General features: G+C 44.3%; 1 protein-coding gene across 2 annotated transcripts; it reads left to right on the top strand.

Annotated features, from left to right (window-relative positions):
• Positions 1-2,423: 2,423 nt before the first annotated feature.
• On the top strand, positions 2,424-17,978 carry TMEM159 (transmembrane protein 159). 2 transcript variants are annotated; one of them, XM_032843975.1, is made up of 4 exons: positions 2,424-2,693; positions 7,893-8,061; positions 9,692-9,830; positions 12,898-13,796. In XM_032843975.1, the coding sequence occupies exons 1-4, from the start codon at positions 2,598-2,600 to the stop codon at positions 12,977-12,979; spliced, it is 486 nt and encodes a 161-aa protein (XP_032699866.1). In that variant the 5' UTR covers positions 2,424-2,597; the 3' UTR covers positions 12,980-13,796. The 2 variants fall into 2 exon arrangements, with proteins under 2 accessions (XP_032699866.1, XP_032699867.1); XM_032843976.1 differs by lacking the exon at positions 12,898-13,796 and adding an exon at positions 17,912-17,978 and having other exon boundaries at positions 2,495-2,693.
• The last annotated feature ends 7,470 nt before the right edge of the window (positions 17,979-25,448 follow it).

Below are 25,448 nucleotides of genomic sequence, written 5' to 3'. Positions count from 1 at the left end.
AAGGGTTGCCAGCTCCATTCCATCCCCGAGACCCTGACCCTTCTTGGAAAACCTGGAGGAGGAATCTCCAAACCCTCTCCCCACGATTAATGAAAATAGGTACCCTCTTTCCCACAGGACCCTCTTCTCTACCGAGGGACACCCCCTTCCCCGGTCACTGCAAAGAGGGTGCTCCAAGTAACAAAGGTGGACTCTTCTCCCCCAAATTAATGACTCCACTCCGGCGTGAACGCCCCTTTCTCAGCCTCCGTACGCTCTCGTGCGGACCCTCTCTCCACAGCCTCCTTTCCTCTTCACCTCTGCCCATGGATACCTAGAAGCTGGGCGTCTGGAGGCTCCCCCTCGTGTCTTCGAAGGCCGAGAGACTGGAAGCAGATGGGGAAGGAGGGGCCTGGGTAGGCCCTAGGCGCCCAGCATTCCTTTCCCCCAACAGTAGGTGCACCCCCTCTCCCTTCCAGCTGGAACGCTCCGGGTGGACGTTAGCTAGCCCCGGGAGGGGCGGGATGGCCAGTGATCTCTGGAGTCAGCCTGGAGGGAGCATAGAAGGCGGGGAACTTGAGGGTTGCCTCCTTGCCTCCAGAGACTTCTCAGTTACTGGGGAAACCCCTCTGTAGAGTGAGTGACAAGGGTCTCTGGGGTTGGTAGCCAAGTGGTTGCATTTGACGGCTGTGGCATTGGCATTCTACCTAGGTTTGTCCCATCCGACTCCCCAAACCGGTCTGGGTGGCCCTTGGGTTCCCTAGGCCTCTGGAGACCTGTAAGGGGAGCTGGGCTTGTATCTGCCTGCAGCAGAGATGAGATTAGGGGAGCTACGTCCTGGGAACATCCTAAATCAAAGGTTTGTGCCAGTTGTAGCTTCAAAGACAGAATATGGCTGTGGCGGGGTCAGTCCTTTCCTGACCAAAGGGTTCTTGTTTGACAACAGGGTTGTAGCAGAGGCTCTCTAGCTGGGGTAATGAAAATGCACTTTAATCTGCATTCTAGACCCTATAGGTGTTAATAAAGTAACTCCTCCCCCTTAACTCACATAATTGCCATGTTGTATAGTCAACACGGTAAACAGATATCAGCATCACTCAGTTAAATTTTGGCCACTGTGATAGGATCTTTGAGGCTTTTCTACTATCAGTAGTTAGGAGATTGTTTGTAAGGAAGAGACGGTGTCCGGCCCTACAGCTGTTCTGGGAAATAGAAAATAAGAACAAGGGGCACCTGGGTGGCTCAGTGGGTTAAAGCCTCTGACTTTAGCTCAGGTCATGATCCCAGGGTTCTGGGATCGAGCCCTGCTTCCTTCTCTCTCTCTGCCTGCCTCCCTGCCTGCTTGTGATCTCTGTCTGTCAAATAAATAAATAAAATCTTAAAAAAAAAAAAAAGAAAAGAAGAACAATATATTTGTTTATATGAAAATCTGACAAGGGTTAGAAAAACAGATACCTTACTGAACAAATTGGTTTTATAATTGCACGAACTTAGGAGAGTCCTGGAAATTAAAGGCTGTTGAGTCACAGAGTATGTGTGGCTTGGTCTGCCCTTGAGACACCCCACCCATTAAAAGGAGACTTACAAGTAAATAGAGAATGATTTATGTGGTTGGAAGCCAACCTGTACAGTGTGGGTAGTAAATAAAGAAATTGGCCACCATCACTGTTTAAGAAAGGCTTCCTGGGGAAAAGGCAATGGGACTTGAAATAGTGTATTCAGATTTCTACTATATTCTTTGCAGCAGTTTGTCAGGCTAAAAAATAAACATAAGTCCCCAGAGATAGTACCATTAACATTTTGGTATTAAATAATCTATATCCTTCTAGGTCTTTTTACTATGGAATGCAAAGATAAAATACATATATTCCTGGGACACCTGGGTGGCTCAGTTGGTTAAGCAGCTGCCTTCGGCTCAGGTCATGATCCCAGCGTCCTGGGATCGAGTCCCGCATCGGGCTCCTTGCTCTGCAGGGAGCCTGCTTCTCCCTCTGCCTCTGCCTGCCATTCTGTCTGCCTGTGCTCGCTCGCTCTCCCTCTCTCTCTGACAAATAAATAAAATCTTAAAAAAAAAATACATATGTTCCTGTAACCATATGGGATATCTTATAATTTTTTTCACTTACCTTGAATGTATGTTCATGTCACTAACTAGATGTCCACATCATCGTTTTAACAGCTATGCTGTACTCCATTTTATGAATTTACCATTATTTAACCAATTTCCTGCTAGTGGACAGTTAGCATCTTTCCAGCGTTTTGCTGTTTATACCACACATAGAATTGCACTGCACATCCTTCTTGTTTTGTTATCCCTTTTTGATTATTCCCTTCAGATTCCTGGAAAATAAGTTGTTGGATGAAGGCGTGTGCACTTAGAAATTCTGATAGATATTGCCATGCCACCTTCCTTCCTCCCGCACACCTACCATCAATGTGTGAGGATAATGGAAGCTTTTGTTGAAGTAGCTGGGTGAATACTACTAATGGTTCAAGATACTTTTTGTTTCACCAGTGACAGCAAGAGACTGGGTGACATGAGTGTTTCGACTCTGCCCTGCCCTGGACAGTTTACCGGTAGAAGACTTAATCCCTAAAGGACTGGAGTGGATTTCAGGATGGCAAAAGAGGAGCCTCTGAGTACCTCAAAGGACTTGAAGGAGCTGCAGAAGAAGCTATCTTTGTTGGTAGAGTCCATCCAGAATAACTCAAAGGTCAGTTTCCGATCAGGCTCTGTAATGGAAAAATCCCCAAATAACAGCAGCTTAAAGACCCATAGAAGGTTATTTTTCTTTGAAGGAGGAGAAATTTGGAGGTAGGTCAGGAATCTTTGTAATTCACCACCCTGCCCTCGTGTCTAAATTGTGATCTTCAAACTCATTGTCCAAGATGGCTGCTAAAGCATCAGCCATTGTATTCACATTCCAGGCAATAAGGATGGAGGAGGGAAGGGGAGAAAGACTTAAAAGCCACCTCTAATTTAAGATGACTTCCTGGAAGTCACACACACAGCATTTCCAATTCTATCTCATAGACTAAAATTTTGTTGTGTGTCTCCCCTCGCATTAAATGCGGTTCTTTAGCTGGTTACAGAGGGTGGGTCTCAGTCTATGCCACAGATACCAGCCTTGTTTTGTTTTGTTGTTAATTATCCCCTGTTACCCGGAGACTGAGGGGGGCTAAAGCTTATTTCAAAATTTGAGTCCAGGTTTCCACTAGAAACCCAGCATCCAATAGAAGTACGATATGAACCACATACGTAATTTAAAATTTTCTAGTAGCCCCATTTAAAATGTAAAAAGCGGGTGAAATTAATTTTAGTAATGTGTTTTATTTAGCCTAATAGATCTAAATATCATTTCAATATGTAATCCTAAAAAATGTCTAATGAAAAAAAGTTATGGAGATGTTCTTTATTCTTTTTTTGTAGTAAGTCTTCAAAAATCCAGTGAGTATTTCACACTTAACAGTATATTTCCATTTGAATTAGCCACTTTTCAGGTGTTAGTAGCCATTCAGTGACAGTGGGGCTTGAGATAGTATATTCTGCTTTCTTGAATTTTATCTTTCTTCTATATGTCATTCAGCATTTCGTCAAGGAAAACAGCTCTCAGAAATAATACTAACAGTTTGTTGTATTTCCCTCTAGATGTTTTTTCCTGTACGGAATACCCATAAAATATACATATGTATGTAACAAGATGAACTGGTTTGTGATCTGTTTTTTTGTATCAGATAGCACTGTTCCCCTCAGGTCTATATGAAGAGACAGGACTTTGCAGTCTAGAGCAATATACTCCATGGAAATCTTTCCTGGACTCATCCCAAAATGCCTCTGGCCCTCTTTATGGATTTAGCAAGCTATTTTTAAATCGGCCAAGCAGCTTTCTAGTCAGCAGGCTGAGACTCTTGTTACTAAAAGTTAACTTAGTAGGAAAGGTCCTTCTGCTCATCTCCTTGTGCATTTGGTTCTCATTAGATGTGTTAGTTATGTTCTCTGAGGTCACCGCAAACAACAGATGAGCAACTGCTGAACAAGTTCTCCTAGGGGAACTATAGGATTAGGTTCTGGCAAATTTCTGGTCACAGCATTTTCATCAGCTGATACACCTATAAACTGTTGCATGTATATTTCCATTTAAAGACAACTTATTCAGTATATGTTGTTGATTCATCAACATTAAACTCCTGGCCAATAGCACTCTAGCTCTTGCCTGAACGAAGCTTAATCACACACACATTTTCTCTTAAGGCAGATCACACCCTTCTTACAGTGAAGAACACTAGACGGTACTTCTGCCATTTTAAATGGTGAAATTACCAACAAAAAACGTAAGATGTGAGAAGAGATGGTACTAAATATACCTTGCAAAGGACAGTTGTTTAAAGAGCTGAAATAAGAGCACTCCCTAGTTTGACCTTAGCTGGGAACATGTGTTTCAGGTGACTTAAGTTTTCCCATGCTCTGTACATGTTCTTGAAAGCACCACAGATACTGATTTTGGGGCCTTCAAATAAATTTTGGTGAGTAGGTGAATGTGCAAATATAGAATCTGCAAGTAATAGGGATTGACGGTAAATTGATTAACCCTCATTGAGGAGTACTATATGCCAAGCACTGTGTTAGGGATTTGGCATGTTTTATTTAAATTTATATCCACATTCTGAAGTAGACTTTTCAAAGCATGTGACCTCTGCCTTCTTGGCATTTCTTTACTTTTTTGTCGTAGATTCTCAGTTATGGTCATTGGAATAGATATGGGCTTCCAGGCCAGCTGACTCCCAGAGTGATGGGACAGATTATCAGCTGGCTAAGCCCTGATGTTTTTTGGATAGTCCTAAGGCAGAGCAGTTTCTTTTAAAATTTGTTATTATGTTAATCGTATTAATATGAGTTGTATTAACTCAGTAGATTAATATTGAGGAAAAGGGAAAGCAAATCACCTGTAAACCCATCAGTAACAAATCCATTGATGGTGATTACTATTATTATTAGGCACCTTCAGTATATAACTTTCATATGTAAGTGGTTGTAATTATGACAGATATAGTCCTATATTTTTATTTTTGCTTGGTATTGCATATTGGTGTTTTTCCATATTGAATCTTAGGTCCTTAGAACAGTTGCTTGGTAATAGAACCTTCCATCAGATTGACCTAACCATAATTTATATAAACATCCACTTGTTTCCACGATATTTAGATGATTTCTTTCCCCCAGATAATTTTTAACCTTTCCTCAGAGTTAATAGGCCCTCATAATTCCAGAAAAGACCAGATGGGCTTCCACATGAAGTGTTTGTGAAACAGCTCCATAATTTATTCTAGGAAGCCTCTGGAATGTCAAGTCTTCATTGACATAGGCTGAGAGAGTCAGAAACCTGCTTGAAATAGCTTAAGCAGATGAATACTGAGACCTGCTGAGACTTTGGAGAAGTAGGAGGCTATCTTAGAAGCCAAGGGCTGGAAGTGAATCAGGGTCTGGCAGGTCACTGGGGTCAGATTTACTCTCAACACCCTCTCTTGGGCCATGTTTCTTCTGGTTGTAACTTTCCTTATGCATCAGATTCGTTCTCCTCCCGCTACAGCTTGGTTTTCTTGTTCTTCCATTCACATGAGCCATTGTGACTGCCCAGGTTGGCACCTGCAACTCCCTTTGTCTCCCTTAGCTCCCAGCTGAAGCCCTCGAAGCGGCTTGCTCTGGCAATACCTGATTCTTAGGATCAAGAGTCTGTTTTGGGGCACCTGGGTCTTGGGTCTTTAAACCCAGGGTTTGCTGCTTGTTTTTTTCTAGATAAAGGTTAAGCTTTAGTTAAAACTTAAAAGTTTAAACTTTAGTGCTTTGCAGTGGAAATAATATGCAACCAGTGTAGGGAATTTTAAAATTTGCTAGTAGTCATATTAAAAAGCATGAAAAGAAAGAAGAAAAATTAAATTTAGCACTATATTTTATATAACCCAGTATATCCAGAATAATATAATCTCAACCTGTATATAAAAAATGAATGATGAGATAATTTACCTTTTTTAATATGCTTAGCACAAGTCTCAATTGAGATACTAAATTTCCATTGAAAATACTTGCTCTCTATTCAGATTTCATAAAATTTACTTTTAAAAAATTTATTTGAAACATTCCTAACTTATGTGAAATGCAATTAAAAATATTCCAGTGACTGAAGCATCTGTCAGTTTTTAAATATAAATTAAGTTGAAAATCTAGTTCATCAGTCATACTAGCTACACCTCAGGTATGCAGGGGACACATGTGGCTGCTGTGCTGGGGGTGTCTGCGTGTAAACTCACAAGCCTGGCCTTTGAGCGTTCCAGCCTCATCTGCTCCCCACTGTGGATACTGGGTGTCTTGATTATAACGGATCAGGGAGAACCGTTCAGTCTATCGTAGGATACCTGGGTGGTTTTACTAAGAATATGTGTGGACTAGAGCCGGAAAGCAATCAAGACTTAAGACAGCTCCAGGGACCAGCTCCCCCACCCTGCACCCCCCATTCCCCACCCTTCTTCAGCTGCCTTAACAGGAGTCTCACTGGGTTCTGATGATCTGAGCCAGGCATCCCTAGTATAGCCCCTCTGGCTAGAGAAGCTGAATAGCCAAGTCTGCTAGCTTTTCTCGGGTAGGAGTAGCTAGAGGCAGTACAGCCAGTGGACATCATGCCTTTTGTTTATGGCCGGACTGGAAGTGGAATTTGTCATGCCTAGAGATTCTCCTAAGGAGGTATTGGTGAAGCCCCAAGACTGATGGCAGTGGCTTCTTGGAAAGACAGCCTTTTTTAGTTAAGCAGCATGAACCCTGCACTTTGATCACCATCAACTTGAACTGTAAAACCATCTTCCAGCTGGCCCCCAGATTCCCAGCATTGGAGTCTCTAAGAGGCATACGTGTTTTGGGTAGTGATACCTGTGATCACTGTAGCTTGAATTTCCTCTTCATTTCAGCTGCAGCCCTCTAAAGCCTTAAGGAAGGAGACCTGGGAAGTTTGTGATGGGGAAAAGTTCTGGAATGATGGAACCTTTTAAGAGAAAGGGAACGAACATGTCTATAGTCAGGAGAGAGACAGAATGGGGTTTAAGAAGAGGCCATCCTTGTGGATTTTCTAGGGTCAGCTCTGCATTAAAGCAGCCCTCTTCCCACTGAGCTATATCCAGAAACTCTTTTGCCTGGTGAAGGAAGACAGCGTGTTCATTACATAAGCTTGCAGTAGTCATCAGGCTGTGGCCTGACTGCGGTATCCATGTTGACAACGTGAAAGCATTTTTTCCTAACCAGGTGGCAGCCCTTACCAGCATTTGACATTTCGAGTGAAGAGATTCAGCTTTGAATGCCTAGATTTTGCCAGTTGGATACTGTGTGACTCTAGGCAAGTCCCATTGCTTCTCAGACTTTCATGTGTGTACAGGTCACCTGGGGAATCTCATTAAAAACCAGCACCTGATGTAGCAGGTCTGGGGCAGGACTTGAGATGTTGCACTTCTAACAAGCTCCCTGGTGATGCCAAGTAGCTAGGACTTAACCTTTCTGTGCCTTGGTGGCCTTGACTCTGAACGCTCAGCTGTGGAGTAGGAGATCAACTGTGTGTACATTACACCCACGCACACACATGCTGAGGGTCTCTTGAGAGGGTGTGTGTGAAGTGGTAGAGCTATGGCCAGGTCTTTCCTCCTTTCACAAGACTTGAGGTTGGGTGGGACCCTCAAACTTGCCACCTGTCTACAGCTGCCTTAAACTGTTGCCGGGGTGACTTATGTCTTGGGAGACTTGTTAGCATTGACTTGTTATGTTACCGATGAGCCATCCACCTTCACAGCCTCTGGTTCGACTTCCTGCAGCTCAGATGGGGTTCCTGGGGTTCAGACATGGCATTCAGTCCTGGCTCTTTCTCCTCTGCCCGCAGGTGATTGCCTTTATGAAGTCTCCAGTGGGTCAGTACCTGGACAGGCATCCTTTCATGGCCCTCACCGTGCTGGTGTTTGTGGCTATGTCAGCCATTCCTGTTGGGTTCTTCCTGCTCATCGTGGTGCTTACCGCCCTGGCTGCTTTTGTGGGAGTCATTTTACTGGAAGGTATATCCTGTTCATCTGTTCACTGCCTCGGAAAATGTTTCAGTTGGGAGCACAGTATGTATTGGGTACCTGCCACTCTTACCAAATTCTCCTGTTTTTGAAAAGATCAGCAGTGGCCCAGGCAGATTGTCAGTAGTTACAAGATGGACTTTGGTGTCCGGATTAGAATCCTACCTTCCCCAGTGTGATTTTGGACAATTTATTTACCCTCTCTGAACCTCAAACTCCTCATATATAAACTGAGGAAATAATAACACTGACTCAAAGTGTTGTGGTAGGGATTGAAACTTAGAGTCCTATGAAATATTTAGCAGAGCCCGTGGCATAGAGTGACTTGTGCACGAATGGTAACAGAGTCCAATTACTCCACACCTTGTTATTGAACACCTTTTGCATGCCAGGTGTCTTGTTCCCCCTTCTCCACCTTTCCTCCTGAGGTCATGCTGCCAACTGTCACCTTCTCCCTTTGTTGCTAAGGTAAAATTACTGAGAAGGCAGATCTGATTGGCTCAGATTGCCTTTTCGTATCAGATCCAAATCACAAGACGCTGGCTATAGAGCTGGTTGCCATTGTTTCATTGGTTTCCCAGAGCCAAGAGCACCCAGAGTTGTTTCCTGCTCGGGGGACCATAGATATGGCAGTTTGCTTCTGAAGGAGAAGGTGAGCATCATTGATGGATGAGTTAAATACAGCCTGGCAGAGTAGCTGTTGAGGAAATATTCACGAATGAATGGGTGGAGGGGTGCATGCGTACTGTGGCAAAAGTAGATTTAGAAGAAGGGAGCCACTTTTGGTCCTGTCATGCAAAGCTCTACAGAGGACAGGATTTAAAGACATGTAACAACTTTTGTTTCTTTTGGGGAAGGAAAGACTTACTGAACTGGAGGGACAGCGCATCACATATAAAGCCTTTAGAACAGTAGTCTAGAACCTGAGTGTGTGTAAGTCTTACTTGTTTTTTGAAAATGCAGACTTCCAGACCTCATCCAGAGGTGGTTTTTTAGTAGTTCTGGAGTGGGGTCCAGAAATCAGAATTTTTCACCAGCCTTCCTGAGGCATCTGATTCTGATACACTGGTTGTTGGCCCCACTTTGAAAAACATGGATCCAGGATTTTGTCAATCTTTGTAAAAAGCAGCACATCCATTTGTAGTCTCTGACTTCCTTTCTTTGCAGGGTCTATCCCTGAAATTATATCACTCTAGCCATGAGATGGGAGTTCTAAGGTGTTCGACCCCTCCCAAAGCAAGGAAAAGGATATTTGCCTTGCAGTGAGGCCCACTCAGGTTGGTTAGATGACCTCCTTTTTTTTTTTTTTTAAAGATTTTATTTATTTACTTGACACAGAGAGACATCACAAGTAGGCAGAGAAGGAGGCAGAGAGAGAGGGGGAAGCAGGCTCCCTGCTGAGCAGAGAGCCTGATGTGGGGCTTGATCCCAGGACCCTGAGATCATGACCTGAGCCAAAGGCAGAGGCCTAACCCACTGAGCCACCCAGGCAAATCGGGATTTTTAGGAGAAATATCACTTAAAAAAAAAAATTCTGAGTTAACTGTCATAAACATAATGGCCTGGGGTTTGGCAGCGTTGTTTGTTTTAGCTGACTTCTTCTAACTATGCTCTCCTCTAGGACTGGTCATCTCTGTGGGCGGCCTCTCACTGCTTTGTGTCCTCTGTGGCTTGAGCTTCGTATCACTCGCCATGTCAGGGACAATCATAGTGTCCTACGTCATGATCTCCAGCCTTTTTAACTACTGGTTTCCTCCCAGGTAAATACATAATAATGCAGTAATTAAATCTTCACCATTTAGGGGATTTTCTCAAATACCACCCTGACCCTAGCTGGATGTCTAGAAGTAAAATTGTGAGAGGCCAGAGTTCTATATAGTTTCCTATACACATCAAACATCAAATGAAAATTGACAATGGAGTTGCAAACAAAATGCTGTCATCATTCACCACACACAGTTAACTCATTTTGTTGTCGTGGCAATGCTATGAAGTAATTGTTACTGATTCCTTTTAAAAGATGCCATTAAATTTACAGAACTTCAAAATAAGGCATTTTTTTTGCGGGGGGCTACAAGAATAATGAGCCATTATTCCACTCACCATGCACATACCTCAGGGTGATACAGGGGGCCGTGAAGCTGCTATTCCCAATGTCCACCTTCATCCTCTTTGCTCTTCAGAATGTGAGTGTCTCACCACACTCGTGGTGACGGTTGGATGGTATGGATCTTATGGCCCCTAATGCCAACTACATCCCATCTGGAGCCTCTGCTGAAGGAACAGTGATCTCTTTGAATGCTGGAGGGAAAACCAGCTGTGTTGGAATTACTGTATGACAGTATGTTTGTCTGTAATGGGCTGCCCTCCTAAGGGATTTTCAGAGATGATTTTTTTTTTTTAATGCTTGATTTTTATCTTTTTCTCTTTGTTGGATTTAGAATCTAAGTCTCAAATAGGATATAACTCCATTGTGCTTCCTTTAAGCTCTTGCTTAATTGATGACAGTGGCTAATACCCATCAGGTACTTGCTCTGTGCCAGGGACTCTGTTATGCACTTTCCAGGCCCTATCAGCTCACGGAATCCTCACAACCACCCTGTGAGGGGGGTACTAGTTCCATCCTATGGCGAGGGAAATGAAGCCAAGTCCCAAAGCAAAGTGTGGCAGAGAAGGGACTTAATGCAGGTCAGTTGACTCCAAAGCCTCTTAACCAAGATTCCAAGGGACTCCAAAACAGGCATCAGCAGACAATTTCTGTAAGGGGCTAGAGGATAAATATTTTAGGCTTTGTAGGCCATGTGGTCCATACTGCAGCTCTTCAACTCTGCTGCTGCAGCCAAAAAGCAACAGAGACAATAAGAAAACAAGTGAGCATGACTTTGTTTGAATAAAGCTTTATTTACAAAAACAGGCAGCAAGCTGCATTTGCCCCAAGGAATTTGCCAACCCTTGCTCTAAAAGAACCAATATCCTGAATTTTGCTTTTCTGTAGAGTAGCCCTTGAACTTTTTACCAAAATGTTATCCTGTGGTTACTCAGGTTAGAAAATAAAATGTGAGGTGGGTATAATTTAAAAATAGCTCAGGGCTGGTTGTCATAGGATTGCCTGGTTGATATCCTGGGAGTTACATCCAACTTCTTAAAAAAACTTTTTTTTTTTTAAAGATTTTATTTATTTGAGAGAGGGAGAGAGGGATTGAGATAATGAGTGGAGGGGCAGAAGGAAAAGCAGACTCCCCATAGAGCAGGGAGCCCGATGCGGGATTCGATCCCAGGACCCCGAGATCACAACCTGGGCTGAAGGCAGACGCTTAACCTACTGAGCCTCCCAGGCACTCCCCCTTCCTAAAAATTGTTTTGATCACTGTCAGTCTTAAAGGAGTTAAAAGAAGAAATACGGGCTTAAATTTGGCTTATGAAAGCTGATGCTTCTGAGCCAAAAATCTCTCCCTGCCTCTGAACCCTGCTCTGCTCTACCACAGGTGTAACAAAATCTGGATACCACCTATTTGTCAATGAAGAGGTGAAAAAGATTTCCAAGATTTGTCCTTGATCTCCTTATACTCCCCTCCTCCTCCTAACCAAGGCATCTGGACCCATTGTTTTCACCAGGGCAGTGGTTCTCAAGCGTTTTGTTCCTGGACACATTTTGCTTCTTAAAATTACTGAGTCTTCTCAAGGTTTTGTTCATGTTGTTTTAAACGTATCAGTAATTACTGTAGTAGAAATTAACAAATTTGAAAAATATTTATTTAAAAAGGGACAGTATTACCTGTTGATATAAAAAACATCTTTATGAAAAGTAACTAGAGGCGCTTGGGTGGCTCAAGCAGTTAAGTGGCTGCCTTCAGCTCAGGTTATGATCCCAGGGTCCTGGGATCAAGACCTGCATCGGGCTCCCTGCTCAGTGGAGAGCCTGCTTCTCCCTCTCCCTCTGCCTGCTGCTCTGCCTACTTGTGCTCCCTCTCTCTCTCTGTCAAATAAATAAATAAAATCTTTAAAAGAAAAAAAGAAAACTATATTTCCAATACAAAATGAAATGAGTGAGTGGCATTGTTTTACATTTCACAAATATCTTTTTTTTTTTTTTAAAGATTTTATTCCTTTATTTGAGAGAGAGAGAAAGAGTACACATAAGCCTGGGTGCTGGAGGGACAGAGGGAGAGGGAGAAGCTGACTCCCCACTGAGCAGGGATCCTGACTCAGGTCTCAATCCCAGGACCCTGGGATCATGACACGAGCTGAAGGCAGACACTTAACCAAGTGAGCCACTCAGGCACCCCTGTATTTCACAAATATCTTTAATGTCTGCCTTAGTAGACGTCAGCTAGGTTTTGAAGACCCAGCCTCACAAGGGTATGGGTGGCAAAGGGCAGAAAAGCTTTTTCAGATAACTGTGGATGTTCTTCTTTAATAGTACACCAGAACTCAGTAAGTTGTAGTTTCTTTAAGGTTAATTGAAATGTGACCTTTTTGTACTTTGTTGTATTAACGTATCCTGGTCTGTCTTGTACTTTTTAAAGAACTTTTACCATACATGTTTTTGTAACTTAATGCTCTGCTCATTTGCAATACCCAAATTAGAATAGGGGGAAGGGGCCAGAATCCCTACCCCTAACCCAGTCACTTTAATATCTTATGCCCTCAGTTTCCTCATCTCTAAAATAGGTATAGCCTTAAATCTGCTGTGGTTGCAAGAAGCAGATAAACCAACAAAGCAAATAAACCAACAAAGAATGTCATATATTCAGCGTTGTGCACTCTGCACAGTAAAGCTCTTGAAAGAGGCCCTAGAGCTAACCATTTCTTCTTGTTACCAAACAGACCTCTGACACAACAAAACTCCAGGGGCGACTGTCAGCTGGCTATGAAGTCCGCAGACTTAGAGGGGCTCTACCAGGAATGACCGGCCCAGCGGAGCCAGAGCTTTTCCCAAGCACCTCTCGAAGGCTGTGGATCATACTCAGCCCTTGGCATTATGAGTCATAAGGGGGTTAGGTGGTCAAGCACTACTCGAAAGTGTCCTCTAGCTTTTTCATATAATCATAGGATCCCACTGGGGCCAGTTTGGGGCTCTTGTTGCTCTTGCAGGAGTCCTTTGGTTCTGTTGGTGGGCTCACCTTCCCAGGAGAATTAGCAGAGACTGGCAGTGGCTCTGCACTTCCTGGCCTGTGACCCGCCCTCCTTAGTATGCAGACTTGACCTTGGCCCAGTCCTGAGCCTCTACAGCCTGGCAGCTCCATCCCAAAGACTCAGATCTTGTGGCTGAGGGCCCAGTTTGGAGCAACTGTGGATTTTTTTTTTTCTTTTTTTCTTTCTTTCTTTCTTTCAGAAATGGGAGAAGCTGTTTATATCTTCACTTATTTGAAACAAGTTGGGGACAGAGCAGAACAGATTAAGCTCTTCTGCCTTATTAGCATTTTATCAGAAAAATCAGCAACATTTGGCAATAATGGCTCTTCAGACAAAGTTGGAAAAGTTAACTATATGGCCAAGGGCACTTTTGAAAAAAATCTAAAGATGTGGAGTACTGTTAAGTGCCGTTACTCTTTAAAATACTTGGACTTGATACGTTTGTATTGTCTTGAAGAACGTGGCTTGTTAAGCCATTTCTGTAAAAAATCCTATGAAAATGCTTAAGGACTAAACAAGCTTTTAAAGTCCTGTGGGATTTCTCCTTCAGTGGTCTGCTGTGGCATTTTATTAAATATTTATTTGGATGAGCTTTTTTTCTTCACTCTTTCTTTCACCCCCTAGACGTCAGATTGCCTTATTACTTCTCGGTGATTTCATGGCAAATCCCAGGTAATAGGGCTCATGACAGACACTCCACCCAAAGTAGCGTTAATGGGCGGGCGGGGGCGAGAGGGAGAGTTCATTTCATTCCACTGAAAAGCCAGGGGCTAGATCTTCAGGCACTCCTGGATCCAGGGGCTCAAGCAGCATCTTGAGGCATCTCTCTCCCTTCACCCGTCAGCACTGCTTTCCTCGTGTGAGCTGCTTTTCCAGCAAGGCCGTGCACACGTGGAGGTCCCAGCAGCTCTGACGGTACGTCCGCCTCACGGTTAGGGCTCCGTACCTGCACCAGTGGGGAACCTGCTCTTGTCCAACAGCACGGGCCGACGATCTGGGTTTGGCCCTGATTGGACAGACTTGGGTCATGTGAGCAATCCTGAACCAGTCACAGGGGTCAGGAGGGTAAACTATGGTGATGGGGCGGGGCTGGGCCATAGGTTCAAGCCGGAACCATGGGTGGTTTACATAAGCCCCACTGGTTTCACATGGGGTGGGGGTGAATACTACCAAAGGAATATGAGACGGAGAGGAAGTATTTGCTGGGCAGACAAAATATAAAGCCTGCTACTTGTGAGAGCAGGACATAAAAGCCTTAATCTGGAAACTTCTGAATCCCATGATAGCCACGCCTGTCCCTTAAAGGTGGCTTTCCTTCTTAGAGGGAAAAGAACTTCCTCTTCCTGCCAGCACGTGGAGAAGTAGTAATTGGTGTTTATTACATATTTCTTTTCTTCATGCAATTGTCTGCTCGCATCTGTCTACTGCTGTCTACCCAGCTGGGTAGTAATGATAAACGAAAAGGTCCCTGGCCTCCAGAAGTTTGCTTTCTAAAACAAGAATTGCTAAACAAGTGTATTAACTGTTGCTGCATAACAGTTTCCCACAAACTATAGACTTAAAAGAACATACGTTATCTCACATTTTCAGAGTGTTAGTAGTCCTGGCTCAGCCAGGTCCTTTGCAAAATTTCCAAGCACAGTGTTGCCAGGGCTGGGTTCTCATCTGAGGCTCAACTGGGGAAGGATCCACATCCAAACCCACATGGTCATGGGCAGCATCCCGTTCTTTGCAGGCTATATGGGAACTCACGCATGGCAGCTTGCATCTTTGAAGCCACCAAGAGAGAGATTCTCTTAGCAAGGCAGGCATTACATTCTTATGTAGCAGAAGCACATATGTGGTATCACATGTATCTTGTCACTTTTACCATATTCCATGGGTTAGAAGCAATCGCGGGTCCCAACCACACTCGAGAGGGGAATCACATAAAGGCATGTGCACCAGAGGTCAGGATCATGGACTCGACTCTAGGGGCTACCTGCTACGACCAGTAAACAAAATAGTAGATTGTGATAAGCATATCAGGAGAAAGTAAAAGGGTGACATACAACCAGGGGAGGCCACTTTCATCAGAGCAAGTAAGGATTTCTCTGAACTAAAGAATGAGAAGTTAATAGCCATGCCAAGGGCCGGGGGTGGGTGTTCCCAGCACAGGGCACGAGGATGCAAAGGCCCAAAGACCGGAAAAGAAATGATGTCAGTGTGGCTGGACCTGGTGAGCAAAGGGTAGATGAAAGAGAGACAGAAGCCCATCATTCAGGGCACCTTAGAGTAAGAAATTTACTCCAAAGAGCAAAGGGAAGATGATGCACTTTAAAGGGACATAATCAGACTTGGATTTTTAAAGATAACTCCATGGCCAATGGATCAGGAGATGAAGGCCAGTTAGGTCTGCAGAAGATGGTTATGGCACCACACAAGGATGGAGGTATGGAGACCTTCCTCGTTTGGAGAGCCAGCAGCATTTGGTGATTGGTTGCATGTAGGTGATGAAGGAAAGCAGAACATGGGATGACACCTAAATTTTTAAACTTGAGCCAAAATGTAGATGGGGATGCTATTTTCTGAGATGGGGCTGGGTGCATATTCAAGATCTCCTTTGCTCATATTAAGTCAGGTAGGCCTTTTTAACACTACTAGGGTATGTGAAGTAGACAGTTGGTTTAGAGTGTAAGTCTGGGCAGGGGATCTAAGATTTGGAAGTGTTTTCAGTGCTGAGAGCTTTACACAGCCATCTTATGGAATGCTGTCCCAGAAGTAGCCAAAAGATCGTTTTAAAATATATTTCTGATTCCATAAACATCCTTGCTTCAAACTCTGCAAAGTGCAAGGTGCTTTCCCTTTCCCACTGTACTTGGGTAAGACCCATCACAAGCTGCCTCTACTGGCTTCTCATTTTTTATATCCCATCAGCCTCTGGATTTTAGAGGTGAAACTAAAGTTTAGAGCAGAACTGACTAATTCTGCCAGAAAATGTGGCATCTAAATCATGGCTTTGCAGTTCAGGCTCTCCATCACATTGGCTAGAGCTCAAGGCCTTTTCTGATCAAAGTAAAATAATGTACAAAACCCAGCAGAACCCCTGCCCCAGAATAGGGCCATAAATCATAGTTGTCAAAACGCACAGTGCACCATCATTTAAAACTGACCGGAACAGAAATGTGTGAAAGGCTTATTGTCAGCCAGGCTTGGAGGAATTTTAGGACTCCCCGATTATTCAAAAGGTGCCTGCCTTTTAGGCATAGTTCAATGTGTGGCTCATTTGGAAAGGTAATTTATCCTTACAGCATGAAAACCATGACTTTATACAGCCAGAATGTTAATTTATCAGTTAGTTTGTCCAGGTGTCTTTTTTTTTTTTTTTAAGATTTTATTTATTTGACAGTACAAGCAGGGGGAGCAGCAGAGAGAGGGAGAGGCAGGCTCCCGCTGAGCAGAGAGCGTGATGCAGGGCTTGATCCCAGGACCCTGAGATCACGACCTGAGCTGAAGGCGATGCCCAATGACTGAGCCACCCAGGCGCCCCCAGGTGTCTGTTTTTGCCATGTGTCGGGCGCTATCTTAAACCCTCTACAAATCAATACACATTTTCTGTCAGTCCTCACTACTACCCATCTTAGAGATGAAAATGCTGACAGATTGAGCAGTTAAGTTGTCAAGGGCACATGGAAACAAGTGGGATGCAAGCCCAGTTTGCCTGACTGCAAAACCCACCCTCGTACTCAGCATGTGGTTCAATGTCAACTCCTCCACCTGCCTTTGAGGCCTTATGAGATTTGGACCCATGCCCTAATATATGCTGTCTCTGACAGTATACATAACCTTTGCCGCTGTGTCAAATGACCCCAGGGATCGCTGGTTTCATTAAATGCAATGGGAATGGTTGGCTCCCCTAGAGTTGTCCCCAAAGAGGTACCATTTCAACTAGCACTGTGTGTGGCTTCTGTTGTCTGTTCTGCATAGACCAGAGGATTCAGGGGTGTCTGGCTGGCTCATTCGGTAGAGCATGTGACTCTGGATTTTGGGCTTGTGAGTTTGAGCCCCACATTGGGTGTAGAGATTACCAAAATAAATAAATAAATAAATAAATAAATAAATAAATAAATAAAATGTTAAAAAAAAAAAAAAGAAAAGAAAAGGAACAGGAGATTCAGCCCAGAAGTTGCAACACTCTGGCAAAGGCATGATCGGGTGTGAGTTGTCACAAGGTTGAGTACTTTCATGGAGGTTTTGCTGTGCCTCCTTGAGCGGGAGAGTAAAGGTGGAGCTAGAGAGAGGGGGTAGAATTTGAGAATAACCTGCTTTCCCTTACCTATGCCATGGCACCGCCCACAACATGTGCATGCATGCATATACATATGATGAGTGATTCAATAGGCGTGCACGTGCGCACACGCACGCACACACACACGTCTGGAGTGATTGGTAAGAGTTATGACAATTATGAATTAATGAAGTGCTCTCTTTGCCTTCCTCGGGGAAGGGTGTGGGGATTACATACAAATCTGGTGGGCCTCTTGGGTGTGTCGTTATGGTGGATAGTATCCATCATGTGTGGCCGAAAAGTTGAAAACCAGTGATGCTGGAGCATCCCTTGTCCAAACCTCCCATCTCAAAAGATTTCCACCTTCCACAACCCAGCTCCAGGTTCATACCTCTGTGAAGTCATGTCTTGTTTTGTGCACTCTCTTTATACTTACAGCCCTCGTGGAACAGGTCTGTTGAGCAAGTGACAGACTTTCTGTGCATTGACTTCCTCAGTCTGTAAACAGAACGCCATCCGACTGGAGTCTTTGGGAAACTGAGGCAAGTGGTCTCTAGTTATAAAAGTGCTACAACACCATCAAACAATTATACCCCTGCTCAACTGACGTGTCTCTCATTTGCTGCTATTCTTTTGCATTTACCTTTCCTCCCACCCGCCCTACCTGCCCCCTCTCCACCAGTGCTGTGGGCATGGAAACAAGGCCTGCATATTCACTTTGGATAGCCTAGAACCTTATACATAGAAACCCCTGGACAACATTTTCCATTGACTAGAAAATACTGAGAGGTGTGACTCTAGAGCCTATATATCCCAGGACATTTGGCAGCGTGTGGAGTTTTTTTTTTTTTAAGATTTTATTTATTTATTTGACAGACAGAGATCACAGGTAGGCAGAGAGGCAGGCAGAGAGAGGAAGGGAAGCAGGCTCCCTGCTGAGCAGAGAACCTGATGCGGGGCTCGATCCCAGGACCCTGGGATCATGACCTGAGCCGAAGGCAGAGGCTTTAACCCACTGAGCCACCCAGGCGCCCCGTGTGGAGGCGTTTTTGATTCTCATGACTGTGTGTGTTTGGGAGAGGGGCTGCTCCTGGCAACCTTCTGGCATGCTCCTGGTGGGGGATGAAGCCAGGGATGCTATTAACTGTCCTACAATGCACATGACAGCCCCTTACAGAAAGAATTATTTGGGCACAAATGTCAGTGCCAAGGTTGAGAAATCCTGATGGAGACAAGAATTAAGAACATTAGGCTTCACGATAGCAGAGCTCATCTGGGATGAGGCTGGTATCGGCCAGGCCTGTACTAGATCTGCCAGTTACAGTAATGGTATACAGTAATGGTTTGACAAATCAGACATTTGTGAAAGATGTCAGGTTTCCAAAGACCTTTCATACATACCCATTACCATTTTTGACCTTTCACAACAGTTTTGCAAGTTCCCTCTCTTCCATCTTCCTGCCATACTCCTCAACTGGCACTGGGCCAATAGGTAAATAATTTGCCAAATGCCTCAGAGCTGGCTAGTGACTGTGCTACGAGAACAGCATCATTGGCTTCCAGCTCAGGCGTGGTTTGCTCCTCTCTCTCTGCTTTTCTGTTAAAGTAGAAATGACAAGGATGAGACATAGGGAAGGTGGGCTACTTGGCAGTTGGGAATTGGAGAGCCATCTAGGTTGGAGCAGACAGTGGGTGTCGTTTGGCTTCCCATGACTTGGGAGGAGACTCAAGGCCCCATACACATGCGCTAGGAGACCTTATGCCCCGACTTAGGTGCTGGAGCTTCAAGCCCCATGTGAAACCCTTAAAAACAAACAAACAAACAAACAACAAACAAAAAACCAGCAGGTGGAAATGGAACAGAAATGTTTCCTAAAGTCGGTGCTTACTTGTTGAGCCAGAAGAGGGAGCTCACATCTAGCAATCTGAAGCTGGCTCTGCAGCGAACAGCCCTGAGAGCTGAAAGAGACTTTGCACTTGTGCATCTTAAATGTTAATGTGCATCTGGTACAAGGGGTCCTGCTAAAAGGCAGGTCCTAAGTCTGTAGGTCTGAGTTTCCGCCAGCTCCCAGGGAAAGACTTCCACAGACCACACCTTGGGTAGCAAGGCCATAGAAGCCCTCTTCAGTGCTCCTTCTAAAGATGGGACACCTGGGGGGACCTGGGTGGCTCAGTGGGTTAAAGCCTCTGCCTTCGGCTCCGGTCATGATCCCAGAGTCCTGGGATTGAGCCCCGCATCCGGGCTCTCTGCTCAGCGGGGAGCCTGCTTCATCCTCTCTCTCTTTCTGCCTGCCTCTCTGCCTACTTGTGATCTTTGTCTGTCAAATAAATAAATAAAGTCTTTAAAAAAAAATTCTTTAAAGATGGCACACCTGAAGCCAGAGAGGGGCCATGACTCTACCTGAAGCCACTGTAAGTCTGCAGCACCTGGGCTGGGACCCATGTTTCCTGCATCTGGGGCTTGCTTCACAGCATCTTCCCTGCTCCTCTGACCCTAACAGAATGCACTGGGGAGGATCCATCCCTAGGTATGGAAGCAAAGAGACCATATTGTCTGCTTTGAATTCTTAACCTCAAAAATACAGTGCCAGTTACTTACCAGCAAAAGAGGTGTTTATTTGGGAATCAAAGAGAATCGCAATCTGGGGCAAACAAACTACAGCAAAACTGTAGGCAAGTCCACGGAATAAAGGAGAGGCACACCTATTCATTCATTCATTCATTCATTCATTCATTCATTTATTTGAGAGAGAGCGTGAGAGCACACAAGTGGGAGGGGGAGAGGGAGAGAGAGAATCTCAAGCGGACTCCACTAAACGGTGGAGCCTGATGTAGGGTTTGATCTCACCACTCTGAGATCATGACCCGAGCCAAAACCAAGAATCGGACAACTAACCGACTGCACCACCCATGTGCCCCAAGGCTCACTTCTTTTATAAGGAGAGAAGGGGTAGTTGGGAATGCTGTTATGAACTAAAAGTGCATTAGAGAAAACTGGGAGTCGAAAGTATAGTGGTTTCTCATTGGCTGTTGCCTAGAGGGTGGGGGTGGGGAATGAGGAAAGCAGCTCTTCCTCTGGCTGGAATAGAAGAGTGGTATCTATGTTCACAGCCAAGTCAATCTCTTCCTGTTGGGTCTGCAATTGATTCGGAGTGGTAGGGTGTGGGAACTCCCCTGCCAAAACTTCCTGGCTCCATTTAGAGGGGTTTCCCTTTTTTCACAGAAATCAAGTTTCTTTGTACTATATATTTGGTCAAATCACTTCCCTCCCATAAGGACCACTGGAAATCCAAAGATGAATAGAATAAGACTCTGGTTCTCTTGCGCTTTGGGGGAGCCAAAGCAAAGTAAATTTGTTAACAGAAGGTGTTCTTATTTGTGGTTTATATAAATTTGGCTATTAATCCAAAGGAAACCTTACACGTAACTTGGTGTGTTCTTATAGCTGCACATCATAGCCATAGCTGATCTCCTAAAAGTAATGCTGCTTTAATCCTGAATCATTTTGAATGCTTTTACCTGCAAGAAACAAACTACATCCCTTAAAAAAAAGGAATCCTTAGCATCTCACTAAACATGAAAGATTGTTAAAGAACAAAATTTCAACTGAGTAAACTTGAATATCTCATGCAAGTGAGTCATGAATCCCACCTAGGATGTAGAGGGGAGCTCTGAGGAGTTGTAGAAAATGGAAGGTTTCTATAGGAAGGAGGGTGGAGCAAAGAAGTTATTCGCTAAAGAAAAGATTGTTTTAGGCAAGGTCACTTTCCCTTAGGACAAAGGGCTGGGGGGGTCTTACACAGATGACCTCATCTTCCTTTGGGGAATGGAGGGCCCGTGTGACAATTACCTCATTAGTGCTGACTAGAAAAGTCCTGACTGACCAGTTAGGACTTCATTTCTGGGGAAGGTTAAAACTGTAATTGGATTAGGTATTAAGCTCTAGTTTGGTGACTTGGCCTACCACAAGTTACTCCCTTTGAGGGCCTGTGGTTTTCTTTTTAACAAGATGCAAGTGATTGCAGGGTTGATTTAGGAAACACAACAAAGTAATCAGGAATCTAGGTTTTCCATGTTTTTACTCTACCGTTCTCAGTGTCATTAGGCTGTTTCCTCATGGTTAAAGATGGCTGCCACAGCTCAAAGACTCACAATGTCACACCACCACATCCACAGACAGGAAGAAAAGGGGCTAGCTTTACATACCATTTTTTTTTTTTTAAACAAGGAAGAAAAAGAAAGATGCTTGCAATATCCCTTTAAATCTCATTGAACAGAAACATATGCCTCCTGGTAGCTGATCTGCAAGGGGAGTGAGACTTCATCTTGATTATTTAGCACCATCAGGGTATGTCACCTAGGGATATATTATGCCATTCCAGAACAGTCAAAGTTCTCTTATTAGGGAAGAAGGGGACAGGGAGAAAATGAAGATTCTGGGACCCAGTTCAATGTGTATGGGGGTTTCCCCACCAAGCAATTCTCTGGTGCCATTTGTCACTACCTACCTGGAGATAGCATTAGATACCACAGGTTAAGGGCTCAATCCTACAAGACTGTCCCTACCCACCCTACCCCGCTTCAGATGCCAGTCACAAGTCCAGGTACCTGTGGTCCTCATGGTCTGGCTACAGATGGGAGGTTCTGATGACACCCTATTGGGTTTGATTGATTTGCTAGAGTGTCCCACAGAACTTAGAAAAACAGTGTACTTACTAGATTACTGGTTTATTATTAAAGGATGTAACTCAGGAACAGCCAGATGGAAGAGATGCATAGGGATGGAGAAAGGACAAGGAACTTTCATGTCCTCTCTGAAAACACCATTTTCCCCAAATCTCCACATGTTCTCCAACCTGGAAGCTCTCTGAACCCTCTGCTTTGGGGTTTTAATGGAAGCTTCGTGTTATAGGCATGATCAACTGGCCAAGTCCCAGAAATCAAGAGGGTGAGACTGAAAGTTTCTACCCTCTGTTCAAGATTGGTGTCCCTGGCAACCAGCCCCCTTCTCTAAGTTATTTAGGGGCTTTCCCAAAGTCATCTGTTAATGTAACAAAAGGCTCCTTAATTGCTCTCAACACTTAAGAAATTCCAAGTGTTTTAGGAGCTCTATGCTACAGGGGGACAAAGACCAAATACATATTTCTTACTATAAATCACAATATCACAGGAAGAGAAAGGGGGAAGGAAACCTTTTCAGATTAAGCAGCCTATGCCAACTATTAGTCGCAGTTCACTCATGAGTTTATTCACAAAGCAAAGTTCCTTGGGTGTTGTGTGATCAAAGGTCAAGGTCAAGGAGAGGTTAGGCAGAATTCTAACCTCCGGCAGGGAAATCTACTCTCAAGAGAGGAAGTGGTACTTAGGCTACCCAAGAGCCCAGCCTACACACACTGGAGTCCATTGACTCATCAGGGGGAAGCTGCTATGACCAAGACTACGGATATGCCAGGATATGTTCTACCTTTTGCTGATCCCCTGTCCTCTAGCAGTGAGGTAGCTTCCCACTCCATGCACCACCACCTTCAAGCCAGAAGCAATGTAACCCCATGGATTTTCTGCTTACTGACTCAGTAGTGACTACTGTAGAAGGTAATTCTAATTCTGGTACCTCAGTGGGTTACAACTTCAATTCCCATCTCAGGATGGACTTGTGTTCTCAGCAACTCTTCAATTCCACCAGGATATACTATGGTTTAGAAATGAAGCTGGCTGCAATTTGAATCTGTCAAGCTCTTGAGACAATAAACTGCTCCCATGTTCTTAGTCCCTGTGTAGGAGCAACAGTGTGAGTTTGTAACACGTTGTCTGTGACAAAGTTTGCTGGCTTCTGCCTTTGTCTAACACAGCGATTCTTACCCAGGGGTGTATGCCAGAATCACTGGAGGAGGTTGATTTAGTTTCTTCTTGCTGCTGTAACAAATTATCACAAGGTGAGTGGCTTAAAAATAACCAATTTATTCTGGAGGTCAGAGGTTTGAAATCAGTTTCACTCGGCTAAAGTCCAGGTGCCAGTGAGGCTGGTCCCTTCTAGAGGCTCTAGAGGAGAGTCCTTTTCCTGAACTCCTTTAGTTCAGTGTCCATCTGTGGTCCTCAGCTGGTAGCCCCTCCCTCGTCATCATGGTGCATCACTCCAGTCCCCGCCTCCATCATCACATTACCTTCCCTTCCTGTCATCAGATCTCACCCTGTCTCCCTCTTATAGGGATCCCTGTGATTGCAGTTAGGGCCCACCTGGATGATCCAGAGAATTTCCCCATCCAGGATCCTTAAATTAATCATGTACGTAAAGTCCCTTTTCCCATGGAAGGGAACATTCACAGGTTTCTGAGATTAGGACATAGATGTTTTGGGGCCATTATTTGGCCTCAGAGCCTAAACATGCTTAGACCCCTCTCTCTAAAGTTTCTAATTTAGTAGATAGGGTCAGGACATGTATATTTTTCAAAATATGGGCCTGATTAAGAATCTCTCATCTAGCACATAGCTTTATCCAACCCTCAGTTGCTTATAATTTTATCCCTGGGGTTTTATTTAGATGACTCCAGTGCTGACTGGGCTGCTCAGACACTAAGACTTTGACTACTGACTATCTCATTGAACCTTCACATGCTTTCAGAGTAGGTTTTGTTTTTAAGACTTTGTCTAATCTCTACACTTAACATGGGGCTCAGACCAACAACCCCAAGATCAAGAGTCCCATGTCCTACTGAGCCATCTGTGTGCCCCCAAAATAAGTTTTTTGTTTTGTTTTTATCAAAATAGGTTTTATTCTCATTTTAAAGATGTGGAAATAGGCTCAGAGATTGTTCCACCTGCCTAAGGTCACACAGCAAGAGCGACATAGATCCAGAACCCAAACACAGCTCTTATTCTAGAACCTGGCAAATTTCATGAAACTGCCTGAGTCAGCAGATCAGGGCAGGGAAGGAAAGTTCAACATGACAGGGGCCTTCCCAAGGCATGCAAGTCCATTCCCAGCCCCTGTAACCTTTGCTGTTCAAACTGTTGGGTAGAGTGTTAGAATCCACATACCCCTCACCTACCTCCTGGGACCTGTGTTACAACTATGGCTCATCCCTACTGCATAAGCAAGATTGCAAACACGAGTTTGGTGAGGGAGCAGTCTCTCAGAATCTGAGCTCCCTCTCTCCCCACAGCACAAGGCTGCCTCCCCCACGTACAGTAGGAGGATGTCAACCTTTGGAAGTTGAGAGCATAACTTGAGTCAGTCACTTACTGTACTTTTTTCTGGCTTCCATGGCAACAAGTGTTCATCCCAGCAGCTGCTCCACAGTTGACTTAGCTTTTCTCCCAAGTTCTGCCCCAGCATTTGTGGCAAACATCAGAACCAAGCCCTGCTGTGGGGACAGGCTGGAGGCCAGGTCACCATGATCCTGACTTTTGACCATACACAAACAGACCAACCTGGAGAAGAGAGGCTCCAGCTCCTTCATCAAGATCATATATCTCAGACAAGCTACCCTAGGGCCTATGTTGCTCTTCTGTAAAATGTGTGCATTTCTAGCAAAGTGATGGCTTTAGGGACTCATTGGAGTTTGTATTTATTACCTATTGCTGTTGTAACAAATTCATATAAACTTAGCATCTTGAGATACAGGTTATTTTACAACTCTGGAATTCAGAAGTCCAAAATGGGGCAGTGGAACTGTGTTCCTTGAGTCTCTAGTGGAGACCCATTTCCTTGCCATCCCCAGCTAATATTGGCTATCCACATTCCATGGCTTGTGGCCCCCATCACTCTGATTTCTGCTTCCATTGGGACATCTTCTGACTCTGATCCTTCTGCCCTTTTTATAAGGACCCTTGTGATTGGGTCTTATTGGATAATATTCCCATGTCAGGACTCTTGGGCACATCTGCAAAGTCCATTTGGAACCATGTAAGGAGAATATTCAGATTCTGGGGAGTAGGAAGTGGACCTGTTGGGGTGGTCATTATTTAGCCTATCACT

Source organism: Lontra canadensis, unplaced genomic scaffold, assembly GCF_010015895.1.
Source record: "Lontra canadensis isolate GAN:19392208 unplaced genomic scaffold, GSC_riverotter_1.0 scaffold146, whole genome shotgun sequence".
Taxonomy (NCBI): domain Eukaryota; kingdom Metazoa; phylum Chordata; class Mammalia; order Carnivora; family Mustelidae; genus Lontra; species Lontra canadensis.
This window is presented reverse-complemented; position numbering and strand designations above follow the sequence as displayed.